This window comes from Chelonia mydas, chromosome 7 (genome assembly GCF_015237465.2).
Source record: "Chelonia mydas isolate rCheMyd1 chromosome 7, rCheMyd1.pri.v2, whole genome shotgun sequence".
Classification (NCBI taxonomy): domain Eukaryota; kingdom Metazoa; phylum Chordata; order Testudines; family Cheloniidae; genus Chelonia; species Chelonia mydas.
This window is the reverse complement of record NC_057853.1, coordinates 32,487,219-32,510,840: the sequence shown is the minus strand read 5'-3', so window position 1 is coordinate 32,510,840 and position 23,622 is coordinate 32,487,219. Positions and strand designations below refer to the sequence as shown.

The 23,622-nt window shown below is 57.1% G+C and overlaps 1 protein-coding gene across 1 annotated transcript; it reads left to right on the top strand.

The window, feature by feature from the left end:
* Nucleotides 1–1,570: 1,570 nt before the first annotated feature.
* MAP3K11 (mitogen-activated protein kinase kinase kinase 11) lies at nt 1,571–15,886 on the top strand. The gene is made up of 10 exons (XM_007070365.4): nt 1,571–3,441; nt 7,518–7,698; nt 7,945–8,093; nt 8,302–8,477; nt 9,058–9,298; nt 9,905–10,018; nt 11,658–11,799; nt 12,125–12,216; nt 13,405–13,923; nt 14,176–15,886. Exons 1-10 carry the CDS (start codon nt 2,751–2,753, stop codon nt 14,643–14,645), a joined length of 2,775 nt encoding a protein of 924 aa, XP_007070427.2. The 5' UTR covers nt 1,571–2,750; the 3' UTR covers nt 14,646–15,886.
* The last annotated feature ends 7,736 nt before the right edge of the window (nt 15,887–23,622 follow it).

Here is a 23,622-nt window from a genome sequence, read left to right as displayed (position 1 = left end):
TTTAGTCCCCCAATGAGCATTGAGGAAGGGTTAAAGGGGTGTGTTGGGGGCTCGAATGTTCCCAACCAAATAGTAGGCTAGAGAAGAAGTGGGGGGGTGGTGAGTGGGAGAGCTGAGCTGCACCAGTCTGGGTTTCCGGGTGACTGCCTGTCTGCCTGCCCATGGGGCACTGCAGTCTCCACGGGGCTGGATTTGGTAGCCCAGGCTGTGGTAATGTCCATCCTGGCTCCCTACCAGGTTCCCAGGGGCATTTCACAGGGGATGATGTTCACTGCTGCTTCATCAGGATCCCAGACTCCTGAGTAGGACCTGGGGCTCTGATGGGCACTGGCTGCCCTAGATGTATGGAGCCTCAGCCAATAAACTGTGATCCCCAGTTAGACGCTTGGGTTCTTTGCCCCATCACAGGCTGTCAGTGGAGCTTGAACAACTCCACCCAGGCCTCCTGGTACCATCCTCAAAGCTACAGGTGTCACTCTGTAACCAGCTGCAGTAGTAGACTAGTAGTCCATACGGGACTCCTCTTGTGTACTGGAGATAGAAAACTGGGTCAGAGTGAGTGGGGTTAGGAATAAGCAGGGTGCATACCCCTCATCCCTTCCCACTTGATGAGGGGAAGTCAATGGAGTGATGCCCAAGGATCAGGCCCCAACAGGAAGCAATGAGGATTGACCGTTAATGATTATTATATGAATAGCAAAAGCTTTCTGTACAGACACAAAGTGAGTGACAGTCCCTGATCCAAAGAGCTCACACAGTCTAAATAGTGTGAGGGAAAGGACTCAGCTAGGGTCCCACAGCAGATCAAGGGCAGAATCAAAAATAAAATCCAGGAGTGCTGAGTCCCAGACAAGTGCTATCACCACGGGGTCAAGGTCCATACAGTGCCCAGTGCAATGGGGGCTCCGATCTTGGTTAAGGTTTATACAGTGCCCGGCACAACACGGCCCTGATTTCAGTCAGGGTCTGTGCAGCATCCAGTTGGAGAGGGGCCGTGATCTCTGTCAGAATCTGCCCAGCGCTATTGTAATACACACACTAATAGTCTGACATAGTCCTTGCCCCAGAAAGCTTACCATGGCCCAGCAGTCAGGAAACCAAGAATATTTCCCCAGATCCTCTAGAAAACGGTCATGGGACTAAGCCATTTCCAAGGGAACTGCTGACTTTAGTGGGGATGGGTTTATGAATCTGGTAGTGAGTACCCACACAACAGTTCCCTACCACTTCCTGGCCGGGAACTGCTTCTGGGAAAGCTTACTGCATTGAAGGCCATTTTGGCTACTGCTATGAGGAAGCTCACCGCTCCGGAGTTCCAGGCTGAGCAGTGGGCACTATCGGGGGGAGCTCGCAGTGTCAGAGTTCCTATCTGGGCACTGCCATGGGGGAGTTCCTGACTGCGGAGCTCCGCGCGGGAGCTCACTGTTGCTACAACCCAAAAAAGCAAATTCGGAACAACTCATGAATGAGCAAAGAGTCAGGAGCAAGAAGGGTGCAGGGAGGAATGACTGAAGAGCCCAAGCATTCTGTCTCCCAGCCCCCGCGTTTTAAGCACTAGACCCCACTTCCTCCCAGAGCTGGGGCTAGAACCCAGGTGTCTTGGTTCACAGCTCCCCCAGCCTAACTCACTCCGCTGCCGCTCCTAGAGCTAGGGAGAGAACCCAGGCGTCCTGGCTCCCAGCCCCTCCCCCACTCTCGTCGGACTCCTGAACTGTGTCTCCGTTCTTGTTCCTTTTCCTTTGTCCCGGTAACAATGTGACCCGCTCCGCCTTCCTGGTCCCAGACTCCACCCCAGAGCCTGTGCGGGGCGGGGGGACGGGCCAGGCCAGCGGGCGCTTCACTGGGGGACCCGAAGCACACCCCGGGAGAGGCGGGGAGACTGGGCCGCCGCCGCAGACGATCGATCTTTGCGCCCGGAACCAGCTGCCTTCCTGTGGGTGCCAAGGGTGGCCAGCGACCGAGGGGCAAAGGCATTTCCCATGCCCCGGACCGGCCGGGACTCTGCCGGAGAGACGCCCCCAGGAGCGGCGGCTTCCAGCCGGGGAACTTCTCCAGCCGAGGCATTTCCTCCTCGCTCTGCCGCGGCTTGGGACAGAGCTCGGGCCGGGGCAGCTGGAGGGAGCGGGGTCTGGGCACGGCAGGGCACGGGGAGTTGAGGCCTCTGGGTGCTTGGAGATCGCCGGGGCGGTAGCTAGATCGGAGTGGAGCATCCTGAAGGCAGAGGGGCACTTCTGAGGGGATAGGCTGTAGGGGACAGCCCTGGTCCCTGGTGGGGGACGGGGACGGGACGGACAAGCTGTAGGGGGCGATCCTGGTCCCTGTGGGAGGGGAAAGGTGTAGGGGGTGATCCTGGTCCCTGTCGGGGGGAGCAGGCTTTGGGGGGGATCCCGCCCCTTGTGAGGGGGAATAGACCGGAGAGCACAAGTCTGTGCCCCCCGGGGAGGGAACGGGGGAATAGACTGCAGGGGATGATCGTGACCCCTGGCAGAGGGAATAGATTGTAACTGGGATGATCCTGCCCCAGCAAGGGGGGATTAAACTGTAGGGGCCAATCCTGGTTCCCAGATGGGAGAGGGCTCCTGTAAGTGGGCGGGTTCCCCAGCCCCATAACCACTCTGCTCCTGTGAGACCCCTGCGAGCCAGGACCCCCAGCCTGGCCTTGCAGCACCTCTCTGGGAAGATGCCTGTGCCGTGAAGGGCCACATCTGGGCAGGGTCTCACTAGAGGCTGCCCCCAGCCTTTGACCCAGGATGGAGCCACTGAAGAACCTGCTGCGGAAAGGCGCGTGGGGGCCGGAGCGGAGTGGTGCGGCGGCCTACACCAACCCGGTGTGGACGGCGCTCTTCGACTACGAGGCAGCGAGCAGCGACGAGCTCAGCCTGCGACAGGGGGACCGCGTGGAGGTGCTGTCGTGGGATGCCACCGTGTCTGGTGATGAGGGCTGGTGGGCAGGTCGGGTGCGGAGCCAGGTGGGCATCTTCCCCTCCAGCTACGTCTCCCTGCAGCCCGTTGGCTATGGCGAAGCTCCAGTTCACGCTGACTTCCGGGAACTGAGGCTGGAGGAGGTGATCGGGGTGGGGGGCTTTGGCAAGGTGTACCGCGGCAGCTGGAAGGGTGAGCTGGTGGCGGTGAAGGCGGCACGCCAGGACCCAGATGAGGACATCAGTGCCACTGCGGAAAGCGTGCGCCAGGAGGCCCGGCTCTTCGCCATGCTGCGCCACCCCAACATCATCACCCTCAAGGCTGTCTGCTTGCAGGAGCCCAACCTGTGCCTGGTGATGGAGTATGCCGCCGGGGGCCCACTCAGCCGCGCCCTGGCCGGGCGCAGGATCCCCCCCCACGTGCTGGTGGACTGGGCAGTGCAGATTGCCAGGGGCATGCAATACCTGCACTGTGGGGCCATCGTACCAGTCATCCACCGCGACCTCAAGTCCAACAACAGTGAGTGCCACTCTGCAGTTATGATGCCCCATGGGATCCCCCCAGCTCCATTGGTGTCCCTCGAACCCAACCTCCAACCAGTGGCAGAATAGCTGTTTCGCCAACGGGGCCTGTGCCCAGGGGCCCTGGCCAATTGGGCAGCCCCTGGAAAAATGGGCGCTTCACGCCCCAGGGGCCAACTCTACCTGCCTGGCGCTCCTGCCGGGGAAAGTCTCTGCATCACAACCTCGCTCCCTGGCAAGAGCGCTGGGAAGGTGGGGGGAAGGGCAAGCCACCGCACCCCGATCCCATTTCCCCGGCAGGAGTGCTGGGAGGGGGTGGGGGGACTGAAGGCAGAAGGGGTGGGGAGGGGCCCCCACTTGCTCTGGCCCAGGGCCCCACAAACTCCTAATCTGCCTCTGCCTGCAGCCCCCCCCCCCAGGTCCACTATTGTACCTCAATCCCAACCTGCAGCCCCCTGCTATCCCAGCCCTGCCCCCCTCCCCGCACCTCTCACACAGCTCAGCTGGTGCATCTGAGTTCTGACCTCACTGACCCTGGGCAGCAGGAATTGATGACAGTTGTGGGACCTTAGAAAAATGTTTGATTTTAACATGTACATAAAATGCAGGGGGCGGGGAACGGGATTCAGGCTTTGGCCCTCCCGGGGGCACTGGCTCCAATCTAGCCCCAGGGTTGGGGACTTGCTGGCTCAGGGGGTTCCACTGGATTGAATGAGGTACCAGGAGTGTTAGGGTCTGTCTACACTGTGATAAAAGACTGCACAGCCACAGCTGGTCCGGCTCAGTTGACTTGGGCTCGCCAGGGTCTCAGAGCCTGGGCTGCAGCCCAAGCCCGAATGTCTCCACTGCAATTTTACAGCCTTGCAGCCCGAGCCTGGTCAGCAGAGCCAGACTCAGACTCAGTGCTGCGGGTTTGTCATCGCAGTGTAGACGTCCCCTTAGTGGCTTGAACGGTGAGGGAGCCTGGGGCCAGACTGAGCTTGATTAGGAAGAGTGGAGGTGAATGGTTAGAGCAGGGGAGGCTGAGAGTCTATCCACAGCTGTGGGAGGGGAGTGGAGCCTAGTGGTAAGAGCAGGGGTGGGGCTAGAAGCCAGGACTCCTGGGTTCTATCTCTATTCCTAACAAATAATGAACTGGTTAAGTGGAAGGCTGGGGTTGTGACTTTTGCCCTGGTTGACCCCATTCCTGTTAGGATCCCACTGGCTCCTAAGGAGCTGATTGGCTGGCACTCCCTGGGCTTAGGCCACCATTGAGTTCCCAGCATGCCCTGCTGCAGGGGGTGGGCTGGCGAGGGCTGTGGCTTGTGTGGTGCCTGGATCAGTGCTCCTGCGGCACTGGGAGGAGCTGGGGTGGGCAGCTGGGGGGGACTAGACCCACGCTGGCGGGAGGGCACAGGGACACATGCCAGATGCCCCTTGTGCTCATGCCTGGTGGGAGGTGCAGGCCCACAGCTGGCTCTGTATAAGTGGCCCCTCCCAGGCTGACTCCCCAGGTTCCCTCCCGTTTCTGGGGCTGCAGCCAACCCCCAAGGCAGGGGCGGCCTTCCTCAGGGACTGGGAGAGGGCAGCATTGCGGAGCAGGCTGAGATTGGGACCTTGGGGGGCTGGTTGCTACCCAGATCATGACCCCCACCAATCGAGATCAGGACTCCATGGGACTGGACTCCACACAGACCCTGACCCCCACCCTGATTGAGATCAGGGCCCTGTGGGGCCAGACGCCGCACAGACCCCCAACCGAGATAGAGGCCCTGTTGGGCCGGGCACTGCACGCACCAAATGAGAGAATCTCTGCCCCTAAGAGCTCACAGTTTGAATTGACTAAAGGGTGGGAGGGGAAAATGAAGCACTGGGGAAGGAAAGGGACTTACCCAAGATCAGAGGCAGAGCCAGAAATAGAACCCAAGAGTCCTGATGCCCAGCCCCCACTGCTCCAATCACTAGCCCCCACTCCCCTCCCAGAGCTGAAATCAGTGTGGTTGGTGGTGGGTGCAGTCATTAGCCCACACTGGTGGGGTGGGGACTGTGTTAGTCTCTCTGACCCACCCCTAATACGGTGGGGGGTCTGTCCCCAGGCTGAGCCCCTCCCCCTCCCTGCCCATTTCCTGTCTTTCTAAATTAGACTGATTCCTGTCTGCCCAACCGGCACTGGAACCAGCTCCACTGGAGGTGCCTGTAGCTGGGGCAGTGTTTGGAGGCAGGCAGTGCTGCCTATCCTGCCCCCACACAGTGGGGGTTCCCTCGAACAGGGGCCTGGCCTGCCTGAGGGGCAATGTGGGCTTTGGGGGACACGGGGGGAGGGAGGACACTGCTTGGGCAGGGGTCTGGTATTGGGGTGGCTGAGAGGGACTGGGGAGGGAAGGCCACAGTATGGGGAAGAGAGACTAGGCGGGAGAGAGGAGTATTGGGGGGCTGTGGTGGGGACATAGAGCACTGCAGCATGTCAGGATCCAATGGGGGGAGGTCACAGCATGGGGGAGAGGGATAAAATGGGGATTGCAGTTTGGAGGCTGTGGGGGGAGGGGAGGAGTTATTGGGGTGACTGTGGGGTGGGGGCTATTGGTGGATGCAGGCTGGGGGAGGGGCATTGAATGGGGGCTGTGGTAGGCATTGGGGGCTGTGGTCTGGAGAGCAGAGGGGGTGTGGGATGGGACAGTGGGGGCTGTGATCTGGGGACCCCCGGGGGTGGGGGCAAAGTATTGGGGGGCTGCTGATGGGGCAGTTGGAGCTGTTGTCCAGCCGTCCCCCCGGGCCCCAGCTGTCGGAGCGCCTGGCCTGGCCCAAGGCCTCCCTTCTCAGCTTCCTTCCGGCAGCTTCCTGCCCTGGCTTCCTGCCCCCCTCAGCTGGCAATGGTGGGGGGAGCAGAGAGAAAACAGCAGTTGGGGAGGGAGTGTAAGTGCAGAGGACCCAGAAGAGGGGGTGGCAGAGATGAAAAGGGGAGGGACTCAGGGCTATGGAGGGGCAGTGGTGTGTGTGTGGGGGGATTCCAGCAATGCTCTGGTGCCTGGGAAAGGAGTCCCCAGTCTTGCTTGTCCCCCTCCCCCCTGGAGGGTCCCCGTGGTGGATGGCTGTACTGGGGAGAAGGGAGGGAGGCAGTGGCTGCAGTGCTGTGGGGGAACTGGCGGGGGCAGCACTGGGAGTATGGCTGCAGTTGGGGGGGAAGCTGGTGGGGGCAGTGCTGGGGGTGTGGCTGTAGTGCTGAGAAGAGCTGGTGGGGCAGTGCTGGGAGCGTGGCTATAGCTTGGGCTGGAGCTGGCAGGGGTCAATGCTGGGGGTGTGGCTGGAGCTTGGGGGAGAGCTGGCGGGGGGCAGTGATGGGAGTGTGGCTGCAGTTGGGGGGAAGCTGGCGGGGGCAGCGCTGGGGGTGTGGCTGCAGCGGTGCGGGGAGCTGGCGGGAGCAGCGTTGTGGGGGGACTGGTGGGGGCAGAAGACAAAGCACTAATTCTCCAGCCAGACGTGTACAATGGGCCGCTTAGTGCAGTACAGACCCAGGGAATGTTTCTCTTTCGCCTACGGGTCATGGGGCTGCAGAACCCAGCTGGGCGGAGCTGTGCGCCAGGACTCCTGGGTTCTCTTTCTAATTCTGGGAAGCGAGTGCAGGCTAGTGGTTAGAGCAAGGGGGCTGGGAGTCGGGGCTCATGAATTCTATCCCTGGCTTTGCTACTGAGACTCTGTGCAGAGTTTGTCCAAGTCCCCCCCTCCCTGCCTCAGTTTCCCCAGCTGTGACGTGCTCTTGAGCCACCTTTGCCAAGGAGCAGCTGCTGGTGACCTGTCCCTACTGGCACCTGCCTGAGCATGAACTAGGCCCGTGAGCCGTGGGAAAGGGGAAGTGATACCAGGCCTCTAATATAAGAGCTTATGTCTCAGGCTCTCTTCCTACTACAACAGATCCCCAGGAAAATGTCACAGGAAATGCGCTGCAGATAGCACATCAACCATGGCTGGGAGGCCTTGGGGCCTGTCCCCTTTAGGGGGCAGGGGCTCTGATATGGCCTCTGAGGGTGGGGGGGGGGAATGGGACATGGCGCCTTTCCCCTGCAGGGGCACTGACCCCTGGTTCCCTCACCCCCCAAGTCCTGCTGTCCCAGCGCATTGAAGAGGAGGACATGAACGGGAAGACACTGAAGATCACAGACTTTGGGCTGGCGCGAGAGTGGCATCGCACCACCAAGATGAGCGCAGCTGGCACCTACGCCTGGATGGCACCCGAGGTCATCAAGGCCTCCACCTTCTCCAAGGGCAGCGATGTCTGGAGGTGAGCACTCAGGCCAGCCAGGATGCCTGGGTTCCATCCCAGCTCTGGGAGGGGAGCGGGAGTCTATTGGGTTAGAACCAAGGAGGCTGGGAGGCAGGACTCCTGGGTTCCATCCCAGCTCTGGGGGGGAGGGGGTCTAATGTCCATTTCTCTCTTTCCTGACCCCCTCCTTGGGTTACCACGAGGATGAGGGATGCTGAGGATGGTCTTCCCCCCCAGCCCCACTAACACTCTCTTCCCTCCCAGTTATGGCGTGCTGCTGTGGGAGCTGCTGACTGGGGAGGTCCCGTACCGTAGCATCGACGGGCTGGCTGTGGCCTACGGCGTCGCCGTCAACAAGCTGACACTGCCTATCCCCTCCACCTGCCCCCAGCCGTTTGCCCAGCTCATGGCAGGTAAGGGCGGGGAGGGAGTCAGGATGCCTGGCAGTCTATCCCAGCTCTGGGAGGGGTGTGGGGCCTAGTGGGTAGAGAGATGGCAGGACTTGTGTCTCACCAGGGCCAGATCCTGGATGGCTGGGCAGAGTCTGAGCAAGGCAGAGTTTGCCCCACCCCTGCTGGATGAGACAGACCCTGACATGTCCTGTTTCCCTCCCACCCCCAGAGTGCTGGGACCAGGACCCCCATGGGCGGCCCAGCTTCGACTCCATCCTGGCCCAGCTGACGGCACTGGAGGTCCAGGTGCTGGAGGAGATGCCCCAGGACTCCTTCCACTCCATGCAGGACGACTGGAAGCTGGAGATCCAGGGCATGTTCGATGAGCTTCGAGCCAAGGAAAAGGTACAGCTCCCCCAAGGCCCACTCAGCCCAGCCCCCCGCTCCCCACTTGGGCCCCCCCCAACCCCCACAGCCCCAGCAACCTAGCCCCTCACTCAGTCCCCCCACTTTCCAGAGCCCCCACAGCCCAGCCCGCCACTCAGCTCCTGCAGCCCAGTTCCCCCACTCCTGACTGAGCCCCTAAAGCCCAGCCCCCCCACTCAGCCCCTGCAGCCCGGCTCCCATTCCCCACTGTGCCCCCGCAGCCAGGCCCCACCACTCATCCCCCAAGGCCCAGCCCCCCACACCCAACTGAGCCCCCACCACTTCCCACTCAGCCCCCACAGCCTTGACTCCGATTCCTTACTGAGCCCTCTGACTGTTCTCCACAGCATGGCACTCCCATTTCCCTCTGAACCCCCTGCAGCATCGCACCCTCTGCCAAATCCACCCCTGCCCCCATCCCAGCAGGTAGGGGGCGCTGTGCTGCACCCTTGTGCCCCCTAATGGTGCCCAGGGGCATTGTGGTCAGTGCTGCCAGCGAAGCGCGAGCCCCCTGCCCTCCCCCCAGCGGCACGGTGACCCTGTCCTCACTCCACGGCAGGAGCTGCTGAGCCGGGAGGAGGAGCTGCAGCGGGCGGCGCTGGAGCAGAAGTCCCACGAGGAGTTCTTGCGGCAGCGGGAGCACCAGCTGGCCCAGTGGGAGCTGGAGGTGTTTGAGCGGGAGCTCACCCTGCTCATCCAGCAGATGAACAAGGACCCCCCAAATGTGAAGCGCAGGAAGGGCACTTTCAAGAGGAACAAGCTCAAGGGGCGGGACAGCGAGAGGATCAGCATGCCTCTCGGTACAGGCCTGGAGGCTGTGGGTTGGGACGCACCGGGAGAGCTGTAGGAAGCCCAGGGCTGGGATGGTAGGGGGCTACGGGTTGGATTGAGGGGTGCTAGCAGGGCTGAAGGCTAGGGCAACCTAGGGCTCATAGCAAGAGGGCTGCTCCCCCATCCCTTGCTCTGAGCCCCCATTTCTCTCTCTGCCACCCTGCTCCCATTTGTGGGGCGTGTGGGCTCCTTCTCAGGGCTGCCCAAGCCACGCCCCGCTCTGGGCTTTGGCTGGGAGTATGGAGGGCTCCAGGCTGTGGTTACTCAAGGTTAATTACCTTGTTTACTCTCCTTTCCCAGGGGGGGCGGGGGTGGGTAATGCTGCTAATGGAGACACCCAGTGTAAATCTGGAGTGTCCGGGCAGACACCAGTGCAGAAACCCTCTGGGGAGCTGAGATCAGAATCCAGCCCTGACCCCAGTGCTGTCGGGGGGACTCCGGGTTGACCCTGGGAGCTGAGATCAGAATCTGGCCCTGACCCCAGTACAGTGGGGGGCAGTGATCTTTTGGAGGTGGTAATCCTGGGGGAGGGGCAGAGGGCTGTTCTCACCCATCTCATTCTCCCTCCCCCTTAGATTTCAAACACCGCATCACGGTGCAGGCCTCCCCTGGACTGGACAAGAGGAAGAACGTCTTCGAGGTGGGGGCTGGGGGCTCCCCGACCTTCCCGCGCTTAAGAGCCATCCAGTGTGAGTGAGACACTGCAGCTGTAAGGGGCCAGGAGCTGGATTATGGCTCTGTGCCTGCTCTGTGCCCCCCACGCTAGGGAATAGTGTCTTGGGGCTCCCCTGAACTTACTCCATCATTTGGGGTATATCTGTTAGGGAGGGAGAGCTGTGCTGTCATTGCCTTCTGGTCAATCAGAGAGGCACAGATGATGACATCATAAGTATTCACCCATTATGTCATTTCCTTCTGGTCAATTAGAGAAGCACAAACTATGATTAAGGCTACGATTATGTCACGGAAGTCACGGAATCCGTGACTTCCAGAGACTTCCGTGACATTTTCTGCTTCAGCCCCAGGGCCGCGAGGTTGGAGCTGTCTGCCAGCAGGGGCACCAGAGCTCTCAGCTTCCGGGGCCCTGGAGCTCCAAGCTGTGGCAGGGGACCCCCCCACAGTTTTCAGCCCCCGCAGGTGGTGGTGGGGCCTTACAGCTCCTAGGTGCGTGCCCAGAGCTCCAGACTGCCAGAGCTCTGAGCTACAGCAGGGGCCTCCACAGATCTCAGTCACCATGGGCGGCCCCTGGAGCTCCCAGCCACCGTGGGAGGCCTCCAGAGCTCCCAGCCACCAGTCCTGGAGCTCCGAGCCTCCACGGGCAGCAGGGGGCCTGCAGCTCCCAGGCGCTGTGAGCTGCGGCAGCGGTGGGTGCTGGACCCCCCCCACTTCTCATTTTGTCAGGGTTATTTGTAGTAAAAGTTGTGAATTTTTGTGTATTGTCCATGACCTGTCTGTGACTTTTACTAAAAATTTCCGTGACAAAATCTTAGCCTTAGCTATGATGTGATAACTATTTGGCCATGATGTAATTTTGTACAATAAGAGCTGCCCCAGGGGTTGGTTGCCCAGGGTATAATGATCCATGGGTCGCTCTATATTCCCCCCCCTCCCCATACACACACACATACCCAACCACTCAGCACTGATTGGCCAGAATTAAATTACATAGCTGCTATGCCTTTAGCATGTCCATCCTTATGCCGATTGGATGGAGTGAAGTGACATCACCTGTTGTTGGCTCTGATGATTCAACATGGTGTTGACTGGATGGAGGAAAACGACATCACAGGAAGTTGCTTGTGTTATCACTTCCTGTGGCTAGCTCCGTTTGGACCAGAGTAAATGACACGGGGGGAAGAAGTTGGTGGGGGAGGACGCAGGGGTTTGCTCTTCCATTATAGTCTGTGCTTTGTGCTGATTGGCTGATAAAATGACATCACAGCTTATGACATCATTACACAAGTTGATCAGAGAGAATTAAATTTTATCAGAGCATGTGACATCATCTCTTGGACCTCTCCAGTCAGCAGGAAATGACATCACAAGCGATTATATGTGACATAATTGTTTGTGATTTCTGATTGGTCAGAATGAAATGATATCACACAAAGATTACATATAACTTAGTTATGTGTGCTTTTCTAATTGGCCAGAAGGAAATGATGTAATTAGGATTATATGTGACAGCATCACTTGTGCTTCTCTGATCAGAAAGAAAAGATATCACGGGAGACATGCTGACATCACAAAATATTCACCTACAATGTCCTTTCTTTCTGACCGGCATGACATCATCCTCCACTGAACCATGTGCTTCCTCCCATGCAGTGGAGCCCGCCGAGAGCAGCCAGAGCTGGGGCAGACAGGCACCACGCCGCACAGATGAGGCCTGGAATGGGGAGCGCCGCCCTGGCAAGAACTGGGGTCCCGGATCCCCAAAGCCCTGGGAGGGCAGCACCCAAAATGGCAGGTAGGGGATGCTGCTTCCCCTCCCCCATACATCTTTCTTCTCCCCTCCCTAAGCCCCTCACCCTGGTGTTTGGGGTTGGGGGAGAAATCCTGGCTGCCCCCCTGATCAGTAACTATAAGATTAATAATGTTGAGCCAGGTACTGAGATGGGAGCCAGGACTCCTGGGTGCTTTCCCGGCTTTGAGAGGGGGGTAGGGTCCAGTGGGTTAGAGCAGGGGGGCTGGGAGTCATGATTCCTGGGTCTCCATTGTCCCTCCTCTAGCTGCTCCTCCTGGCTGTCCCCGCTCCCTGTTCCTCTCAGGGTTCTAACCCCCATCCCCTGCAGGAGGAGGTCCCGGCTGGAGGAGACGACTTGGTACGTTGAGCAGGAGGAGCCCAATCCTGTGGAGTCGGCCCCATCCCAGCCTGCCCTGAACGGTGAGTCTCCATGGGGGAGGGGACACGGGCTGGCTCTGGTGTCAGGCCCAGACTCCCCAGCGTAGGGCCTGGGGAATTCAGCATCCGGACAGTGTGTCACTGCATGTACAAGAGGAACTCCTGCTGCCGGGCTGGGCACCACATGCTGCCCTCGACTGAGGTTAGGGTTGGGCAGCACATGCACCCACTCCTGAGATCGGGGCCCCCCTCAGGCTGGGCACTGCACAGACCCCCCTGGCTGTGATCAGGGGCCCCCTCGGGCCCAGCACCACACACGCACCCCTGGCTGTGATCAGGGGCCCCCTCGGGCCCAGCACCACACACGCACCCCTGGCTGTGATCAGGGGCCCCCTCGGGCCCAGCACCACACACGCACCCCTGGCTGTGATCAGGGGCCCCCTCGGGCCCAGCACCACACACGCACCCCTGGCTGTGATCAGGGGCCCCCTCGGGCCCAGCACCACACACGCACCCCTGGCTGTGATCAGGGGCCCCCTCGGGCCCAGCACCACACACGCACCCCTGGCTGTGATCAGGGGCCCCCTCGGGCCCAGCACCACACACGCACCCCTGGCTGTGATCAGGGGCCCCCTCGGGCCCAGCACCACACACGCACCCCTGGCTGTGATCAGGGGCCCCCTCGGGCCCAGCACCACACACGCACCCCTGGCTGTGATCAGGGGCCCCCTCGGGCCCAGCACCACACACGCACCCCTGGCTGTGATCAGGGGCCCCCTCGGGCCCAGCACCACACACGCACCCCTGGCTGTGATCAGGGGCCCCCTCGGGCCCAGCACCACACACGCACCCCTGGCTGTGATCAGGGGCCCCCTCGGGCCCAGCACCACACACGCACCCCTGGCTGTGATCCGGGGCCCTCTCGGGCCGGGCGCCGCGAGGACCCCCCTGCCTGTGATCAGGGGTTCCCCTTGGGCCCAGCACTGCACCGATGCACAGAGAGACCATCCCTGGCCTGAAGAGCTCAAGTCTGAATAGCTGAGTGTGTGTGAAGATGGAGGGGGGCGGAGAAGGAGGGAGGGATGGGTGGGAGGGATCTGTGGGAGGGTGAATGGATGGAGGGGAAGTTGCTGGGGAAATGCTGGCTGTGTGTCCTGTTCCCTGCACTACACCGGACAAGGGATTCCCAGCACGGGCATTGTTGCTTATGGCTCTGTCCCTTCTTTGCAGGTGATGTCCCCTCTTTAGGCCCCAATGGGACCCAGGAGTCAGAGGAGCAGCGGGCACCGGCTCCGGAGCGGATCAGCACCCCCAAACTCATCCAGAGAGCACTGCTGAGGGGCACAGCGCTGCTGGCCTCTCTCGGGCTGGGCCGGGACCTGTCACAGGCCCGACGGGAGGAGAAAGGGGAGCCCCCACCTGTGCCCACACCCCCGCCTTCTCCTGAGCTCATCCGCTTCTCCCCCAAGGACACACACTGCCCTGCCCTGCTGGTGGAGCAGGGCCAGGAGGGGCCGGCCCGGATGCCAGGGACCACAGAGGAGGACCAGGAAGGGCCAGCCCAGACGCCACGGTCCACGGAGCAGGGCCAGGAGGGGTCAGCCCGGATGCCAGGGTCCACAGAGCTGCTCATCCACCTGGTCCCAGGTGGTGATAGAGGGTCCCTGGCCCCCTTGTGGGGTCAGAGGTCACCAAAGAGCCCACGATGTGAGGAGGAGCGGAGTCCTGGCAGCAGGGCAGATAAGTGGGGTAAGTGAGGAGTGACGAAGATGCAGAGACTTTTCCCACTCGGGGGTGCTGGCTGCAACCCAGCTTCAGGATGGGGCATGGGTTGGCTCAGGGGGATGGGGAATGGGGCCTTTCCCCTCCAGAGGGCACCGGCTCTGACCCAGCCCCAGGGCAGGGGACAGGCTGGTTCAGCTTGGGGGATGGGGTTCAGGTTTGGTCAGTAGGTGCCCACCCCCCTGTTGTTCTAATATCCCCTGTTCTCTCTCACCATAGGTGGGGCCCTACCATCGCCCTCGTCCCCCTGCAGCCCCCACTCGCCACGCCCCTCCCCACACACCAGCCTCATCTCCCGGCCCCGCCCCTCCCCTGTGCGCAGCCGCATCGACCCCTGGAGTTTTGTGTCGGCGGGGCCCCGTGCCTCCCCAGCCCAATCCCCCCAGCCAGAGCCACGCCGGCGTCGGGCGGGGACTCCTGACTCCAGCAACCCCTTCGTGACTTCTGACCCCTTCTCCCGCCCCTCACCGGGACCTTTTGACTCGGAGACCTTCGACCCCTTTGCCTCGGCGCCCAGATTGACCAGTCTCTCCTGCCACCTGGACCATGGCCAGCTCAGTCCCTACCCCTCGCCCCCTCCACGCCACTCCCCCAGCTTTCCTGCCCCCCTGGAGCAGACCAAAGAGACCCACCCCTTGCCATGGTGGATGGCCAGATCCCCGCAGGAGGAGAGCAGAGTCCCAAAGTGAAATGGGCAATACAGGAAGTCCTGGCCTCTTTGGACAGTTGCACACAGGAAGTCCAACAACGAAAGCGGGCGATACTGGAAGTCCCACCCTCCTCAGACTTTGCATGGAGGAAGTCCTGCCCTCTTTGGACAATTGCACACTGGAAGTCCTGCCCTCCTCAAGTTCTGAGTGCAAGAAGTCCCATCTTGCTTGGATTGTTGTACCAGATACAAGGCTCAGGTTGGGGAGGTCTCTGTGTTGGATGTTTGGGGAGGTGGGGGACCTTTTACTATACACTGGAAAGGTGGAGGAGTTCTGGGGAGCTCCTGTGGGGTAAGTGGGGCACCGCCCCCTGCCTTAAAGAAGAGACTAAGAGTGGCTTGGACACCCTCTGAGCCGGGTGCCATGGTCTCTGTGATCTGCAATTCCCAGCCACACGTTGCATGAGGTTGTCGGGTCTCTGCCAAACTCCCACCCTGGTCCTCGGAACCACTGAATCGGTAGTGATCACTGCTTGGGAGTGAGGGGCACTGGCAGAGCTGGGGGAGACTAGGGCTGGGATTGAAGGAGTGAGGGGCACCGGCTCAGCCCATCTGTTTCATGAACACTAATAGTGGGCCCCCCCTGTTCCCAGCATGGGGTCCTGGTGTCTGGGTTGGGGACCAGCCACCCCTCCCCCAAGGTAGCAGCCCCTTCTGCTGATAGCAGGGGTGTCTTGGGGATATCCCTGTGGGAGGAGGACACTGGGAGAGACCGATACGGGATCACCCCCCATTTGCTACATTCCTGAGCATGGACTGGCTGCAGGTGAGCGTGCCCCTGGGTGTGTGAGCATAGGTGTGCGTGCAAGGCTGGGAGTGCTGTGTACTTGGGCAAGTGTGCAAAGCATCAGGGGTTGCGCGTGTGCAGCTGCCCCAGTACCTTTGTGCTGGTGTCTGTGGGCGTGTGTGAAGCCAGAGGTGTGGGAGCATGTGTGAGGGCTGGCCTGGGCCGGAGACAGGTGTGCCTGGGAGCAGCTGTGCCATTGCCTGCACTTCCAGCATGGGAGTCTGCTGCTTCCCTCCCCCATCCGTGGGGTCCCCGTTAACTCTGTCCCTTCCTCCTGCTGTGAGTTCCTGCCCTGGGGTCAGGGGAGGTGGGCCAGGCCATGTCAATACCTTCTGTAACTGCACCGAGACCCCAGGCTGGGGAGCAGCCAAAGCTGGGGCTGCATGTGGGTTGAGACCAAATAAACTCCCAGCTGCCTCCAGCTGCTGCTTCCATTCTTGCTCCTGCTTTGGTCTCCTTCCCCTTCCCTCCCCCCGCAGCTCGCTGCACCCTCCCCCCCCAGGTTATGATCTCAGAGCGCCAGTAGGAGAGAGGCCTCCCAGGGTGCACTGGGCCAGGACAGGCCTTTGAGAGGCTTGGCCACCTTTGCACACCTGCCCGGTATGGGCACGAGCCTAGCACGGGGGGAGCGAATGTGGGTGTGCAAAGGCCTCTGGGTGCAAAAAAGACTCAGCAGCGTGCATGCCCCTTGCATGCCTGCCTGCAGCAGTGCCAATGGCTGCCTTGCTCTCATGGCGGCCCAGGGCGCATGGCGCTATCCAGGCACGTGGCTCTGGTGCCTGCATGTGGGCACACATGACTCTTGCAGGTGCCACGTTTTGCTCCTGGCTTGGTTCAGGCTGACCCCGACTCCAGCCCCAGGGAAGCACAGGACACCAAAGCAGCTCGGCCCCATTTGCACACCCGTGCATGCATGCCCCTAGCCCGCGAAGGTGCCAAGTATGAACATCACTGGGGGCTCAGCCCTGACCCAGGTATTCTGCATGCCCACGCTTGTGTGTGTACACACCTCACGTTTGCACATGCAGGCGCCTTTTCAACAACCACCGGTCGCCAGCAGTGCTGCTGCGGGTGCCACACGCCCCCAGCACCAGGGGGGAAGAGGGGCACAAGTGACTGCTGCACCCTGGGCGAGGGGATTCCGCCCACCCGCCCTGAGCATCAGTGGGGCTGGAACTTCCCCGAGCAGCAGCAGCCGCAGCCTCCAGCCAAATCTCCCAGAGCTGTTAGCCACATGCAGGGGAGCAGCTGGGACTGCATCCAGCAGGGGGCAGGAGACACACACACACACACACACAGAGCAGGGCTCATTCTCCCCAGCAAGGGGACAGACACACTCTCCCAGCTCACCCCTGACACATGCAGGTGTAGGGGGTACCTCCCCCTCCCTACGTACACACACTTCTGATGGGAGCAGTCCCCCCGCCCCATGGCCTGTGCGGCGGCCCCGCCCTGGCCTGAAGCGTTTCTGCCCCAGGGGGCATTTGGAGGATTGGCACATGGGTAGAGAGGGGGAACCACTTCTGATTGCAAGAGACTGGTTGTGCTGCTATTATGTGTACTAGTGTAGAATCAATACATGCCCCCCGCCACAACTGAGATCGGGGCCACCTGGGGGCTGCACAGACCCCCACTGCGAGGGTGCCACACAGATTCACCCCCCACAGCTCAGGCCCCCGTTGAGCCGGGCACTGCACAGAGCCCCCACTTATTTAGGCTGTGAGGGACCACTGTGCTCAACTAGTCTGACCTCCTGCTGTTACGAATTATACCTGATAGGACACGCACAGCATGGGCCATAGGACGTCCCTGCATGAGTTCCTGCTTCCATCAGAGTGGCTCTGTTAGAGAAACCTCCCCACGAGATTTTAAAGTGGGCAGTGATGGAGAATCCAGCACTGTGGGTATGGTGTCCCACTGGCTAGTGACCCTCCCTGGGATCAATGGGGATCTTATTTCCAGTCTGATTTTGTCTAACTTCAACTTCTAGCCACTGGATCTTGTTAGCCATAGCCAACCCTGGGCGCGCGCACACACACACACACACTCACTCTCTCTCTCTCTCTAGGAGCAGAGGCTAAAACAGGGAAAGAACAAGTTAAGAATTATTTAGACAAGTTAGATGTCTTCAAGTTACCAGAGCCTGATGAAATGCATCCTAGAATACTGAAGGAGCTGATATCTTTGAAAAGTCATGGAAGACGGGAGAGATTCTAGAAGACTGGAAAAGGGCAAATATAGTACCAATCCATAAAAAGGGAAATAAGGACAACCCAGGGAATTACAGACCAGCCATCTTAACTTATGTACCCAGAAAGATAATGGAACAAATAATTAAGCAATCAATTTGCAAACCTCTAGAACAGTGTTTTTCACTCCGTGGGTCGCAACCCAGTTCTGGGTCACGGCATGTAAGGTGCTGGGTCACCTTGCTCTGGTCAGCACCGCCGACTGGGATGTTAAAAGTCCCGTTGGCAGTGCTGCCCAGCTAAGCAGGCTAGTGCCTACCTTTTCCAACACCATGCTGTGCCCCAGAAGTGGCCAGCAGTGGTCCGGCTTGTAGGCAAGGTGGCCTCGGGGCTCCATGCGCTGCCCCCACCCCCAACACTGGCTTCCTGGTCAATGGGAACTGGTATGGCGGAGCCACTTGCGTGCCTCACCTAGGAGCCAGACCTGTTGCTGGCCTCTTTCCAGGGTACAGCACAGTCCACGGTGCACCCTAGCTGCGCTGCTGACCAGGAGCTCCTGGAGGTAAGTCCGTGCCCATGCCCCAATCCCCTGCCCCAGCGCTGAGCCCCTCCCAAACTTGGAACCCCTTCCTGCACCCCAAACCTTTCATCCCCAGCCCAGAGTCCTGACCCCCCCAAACCCAGAACCCCTTCCTGCACTCCAAACCCCTCATCCCTGGTTCCACCCCAGACCCCCTCCTGCACCCCCAGTCCAGAGCCCTGACCCCCTCCCACACCCCAACCCCATGCCCTAGCCCAGAGCCCCCTCCCATACCCTGAACTCCTCATTCCCAGCTCCACCCCACAGCCCTCACCCCTGCACCCCAACCCTCTCCCCCAGCCCTGAGCCCCTCCCACACCCCAAACTCTTCATCCCCAGCTCTGTTGAGTTGTGGGCATCAACAATTTTCTTCAGCTGGGTCCCCAGAAAAAAAGTGTGAAAACCACTGATCTAGAAGATGATAAGGTGATACGTAACAGCATGGATTTGTCAAGAACAAATCATGTCAAACCAACCTGATAGCTTTCTTTGACAGGGATGTCAAAGCATTGTGGGTGAGGGGAAGCAGTAGACATGGTATATCTTGACTTTAGTAAAGCTTTTAATAGTCTTGCATGACATTCTCATAAACAAACAAAGGAAATGCAACCTAGATGGAGCTACTATAAGGTGGGTGCATAACTGGTTGGAAAACCGTTCCCAGAGAGTAGTTATCAGTGGTTCACAGTCATGCTGGAAGGACGTAATGAGTGGGGTCCCACAGGGATCGGTTCTGGGTCTGGTTCTGTTCAATATCTTCATCAATAATTTATATAATGGCATACAGAGTACACTTGTAAAATGTGTGGATGATTCCAAGCTGGGAGAGGTTGCAAGTGCTTTAGAGGATAGGATTGAAATTCAGAATGATCTGGACAAACTGGAGAAATGGTCTGAAGTAAGTACGATGAAATTCAATAAGATCAAATGCAAAGTACTCCACTTTGGAAGGAACAATAAGTTGCACAGATACAAAATGGGAAATGACTGCCTAGGAAGGAGTACTGCAGAAAGGGATTTGGGGGTCATAGTGGACCACAAGCTAAATATGAGTCAACAGTGTAGCATTGTTGCAAAAAAAAAAAGGGAACATCATTCTGGGATGTTTTAGCAGGAGTGTTGTAAACAAGACACGAGAAGTAATTCTGCTCTACTCTGCGCTGATTAGGCCTCAACTGGAGTATTGTGTCAAGTTCTGAGCACCACATTTCAGGAAAGATGTGGACACACTGGAGAAAGTCCTGAGGAGAGCGACAAAAATGATTAAAGTTCTAGAAAACATGACCTATGAGGGAAGACAGAAAAAATTGGGTTTGTTTAGTCTGGAAAAGAGAATACCGAGAGGGGACATGATAATAGTTTTTTTAAGTACATAAAAGGTTTTTACAAGGAGGAGGGAGAAAAATTTGTTCTTCTAACCTCTTGAGGATAGGACAAGAAGCAATGGGCTTAAATTGCAGCAAGGGAGGTTTAGGTTGGACATGAGAAAAATCTTCCTAACTGTCAGGGTGGTTAAGCACTGGAATAAATTGCCTAGGGAGGCTGTGGAATCTCCATCAATGGAGATTTTTAAGAGCAAGATAGACAAACACGGCTCACAGATGGTCTAGAGCAGTGCTACTCAAAGTGGTGGTCCGCGCACTGGTGCCGGTCCGCGAGCCATCAGCTGCCAGTCTGCACGCACATAGGAAAAAAAAATTGCCGATCCCCCATATCAGATAGTGTGAGAAGCACTGGTCTAGATAACGCTTAGTCCTGCCATGAGTGCAGGGAACTGGACTAGATGACCTCTCGAGGTCCCTTCCAGTCGTATGAATCTATCTATCTATCTATCTATCCTCATACACCCCTCTGTCTATCTATCCATCCCCATACACCCCCTCTATATATCTATCCATCCCTCCCCATACACCCCCTCTATCTATCTCTCTATCTATCCCCATACACCCACCCTGTCTGTCTGTCTATCTATCTATCTATCCCCATACAGCCCCTCTGTCTATCTATCCATTCATCCCCATACACCCCCACTATCTATCTATCTATCTATCCATCCATCCCCATAAACCCCTTCTATCTATCTACCTCCATACATCCCCTCTATCAATCCATCCATCCCCATACACCCCCTCTATCAATCCATCCATCCCCATACACCCCCTCTATTTATCTATGCATCCCCATACACCCCCTCTATCTATCTATCCATCCCCATATACCCCCTCTATCTATCTATCTATCCCAATACACCCCCTCTGTCTATCTATCCATCCATCCCCATACACCCCCACTATCTATCTATCCATCCATCCCCATACACCCCCACTATCTATCTATCCATCCATCCCCATACACTTCTTCTATCTATCTATCTATCTATCCATCCTCATACAGCCCCTCTATCTGTCTATCCATCCATCCCCATACACCCCTTCTATCTATCCCCATAAACCCCCTTGTCTATCTATCCATCCATCCCCATACACCCCCTCTATCTATCTATCTATCTTTCTATTCCCATACACCCCTTCTATCTATCTATCTATCCATCCTCATACACCCCCTCTGACTATCTATCCATCCATCCCCATACACCCCTTCTATCTATCTATCCATCCTCATACACCCCCTCAATCCATCCATCCTCATACAGCCCCTCTATCTGTCTATCCATCCATCCCCATACACCCCTTCTATCTATCTATCCCCATAAACCCCCTTGTCTATCTATCCATCCATCCCCATACACCCCTTCTATCTATCTATATATCTACCTATCCATCCTCATATACCCCTTCTATCTATCTATCCATCTATCTATCCCCATACACCCCCTTCTATCTATCTATCCATCCCTATACACCCCCTCTGTCTATCTATCCATCCCTCCCCATACACCCCCTCCATCTATCTATCTATCTATCCCCATACACCCCCTCTGTCTATCTATCCATCCATCCTCATACACCTCTTCTAGATATCTATCCCCATATACCCCCTCTGTCTATCTATCCATCCATCCCCATACACCCCCTCTACCTATCTATCTAACTATCCCCATACACCCCTCTATCTATCTATCCACCCCATACACGCCCTCTATCTATCTATCTATCTATTCCCATACACCCCCTCTATTTATCAATCCATCTATCTATCCATCCCCATACACCCCCTCTATCTATCCATCCCCATACACCCCCTCTATATATCTATCTACCTATCTATCCCCATACACCCCTCTGTCTATCTATCTATCCATCCCCATAAACCCCTTCTAGCTATCTACCTCCATACACCCCCTCTATCAATCCATCCATCCCCATACACCCCCTCTATCTATCTATCCATCCCCATATACCCCCTCTATCTATCTATCCCCATACACCCCCTCTGTCTATCTATCCATCCATCCCCATACACCCCCTCTGTCTATCTATCCATCCTCATACACCCCCTCTATCTATCCATCCATCCCATACATCCCCTCTATCTATCTATCCATCCATCCCCATAAACCCCTTCTATCTATATATCTATCTATCCATCCTCATACAGCTCCTCTATCTGTCTATCCATCCATCCCCATACACCCCCTCTATCTATCCATCCATCCCCATACACCCCTTCTATCTATCCCCATAAACCCCCTTGTCTATCTATCCATCCCCATAAACCCCTTCTATCTATCTATCTATCCATCCCCATACACCCCCTCTGTCTATCTATCCATCCATCCCCATACACCCCCTCTATCTATCTATCTATCTATCTATCTATCCATCCATCCATCCCCATACACCCCTCTATCTATCTATTTATCCATCCTCATACAGCCCCTCTATCTGTCTATCCATCCATCCCCATACACCCCTTCTATCTATCCCCATAAACCCCCTTGTCTATCTATCCATCCATCCCCATAAACCCCTTCTATCTATCTATCTATCTATCTATCTATCTATCTATCTATCCCCATATACCCCCTCTGTCTATCTATCCATCCATCCCCATACACCCCCTCTATCTATCTATCTATCTATCCATCCTCATATACCCCTTCTATCTATGTATCTACCTATCCATCCTCATATATCCGTTCTATCTATCCATCCTCATACACCCCCTCTATCTATCTATCCATCCTCATACACCCCCTCTATCTATCTATCCATCCCCATACACCCCCTCTATCTGATCTATCTATCTATCGCCATACACCCCCTCTGTCTATCTATCCATTCATACCCATACAACCCTCTATCTATCTATCTATCCATCCTCATACACCCCCTCTATTTATCTATCCAACCCCATACACCCACTCTATCTATCCATCCCCATACACCTCTCTATCCATCTATCTATCCCCATACACCCCCTCTATTTATTAATCCATCTATCTATCCATCCCCATACACCCCCTCTATCTATCTATCTATCTATCTATCTATCTATCTATCTATCTACCTATCTATCCCAATAAACCCCCTTGTCTATCTATCCATCCATCCCCATACACCCCTTCTAGCTATCTATCCCCATACACCCCCTCTGTCTATCTATCCATCCATCCCCATACACCCCTCTGTCTATCTATCCATCTATCTAACCCCATACACCCCCTCTATCTATCTATCTATCTATCTATCTATCTATCTATGTATCCTCATACACCCCCTCTATCTATCTATCTATCTATCCCCATACACCCCTTCTATCTGTGCATCCTCATACACCCCCTCTATCTATCTATCTATCCCCATACACCCCTTCTATCTGTCCATCCTCATACACCCCCTCTATCTATCTATCCATCCCCATACACCCCCTCTATCTATATATCCATCCCCATACAGCCCCTCTATCTGACCTATCTATCGCCATACACCCCCTCTGTCTATCTATCCACCCCTCCCCATACACCCCCTCTATCTATCTATCCATCCATCCCCATACACCCCTTCTATCTATCTATCAATCTATCCATCCCCATACACCCCCTCTATTTATCCATCCATCCCCATAAACCCCTTCTATCTATCTATCTATAGGCATACACCCCCTCTATCTATCTATCCATCTATCTATCTATCCCCATACACCCCCTCTGTCTATCTATCCATCCATCCCCATACACCCCCTCTATCTATCTATCCATCTATCTACCTATCCCTCCCTCCCTATACACCCCTTCTATCTATCTATCTATCTATCTATCTATCTATCTATCCATCCCCATACACCCCCTCTATTTATCCATCCATCCCCATAAACCCCTTCTATCTATCTATCTATCTATCTATCTATCTATCTATCTATCGCCATACACCCCCTCTACCTATCTATCCATCTATCTACCTATCCATCCCTCCCTATACACCCCTTCTATCTATCTATC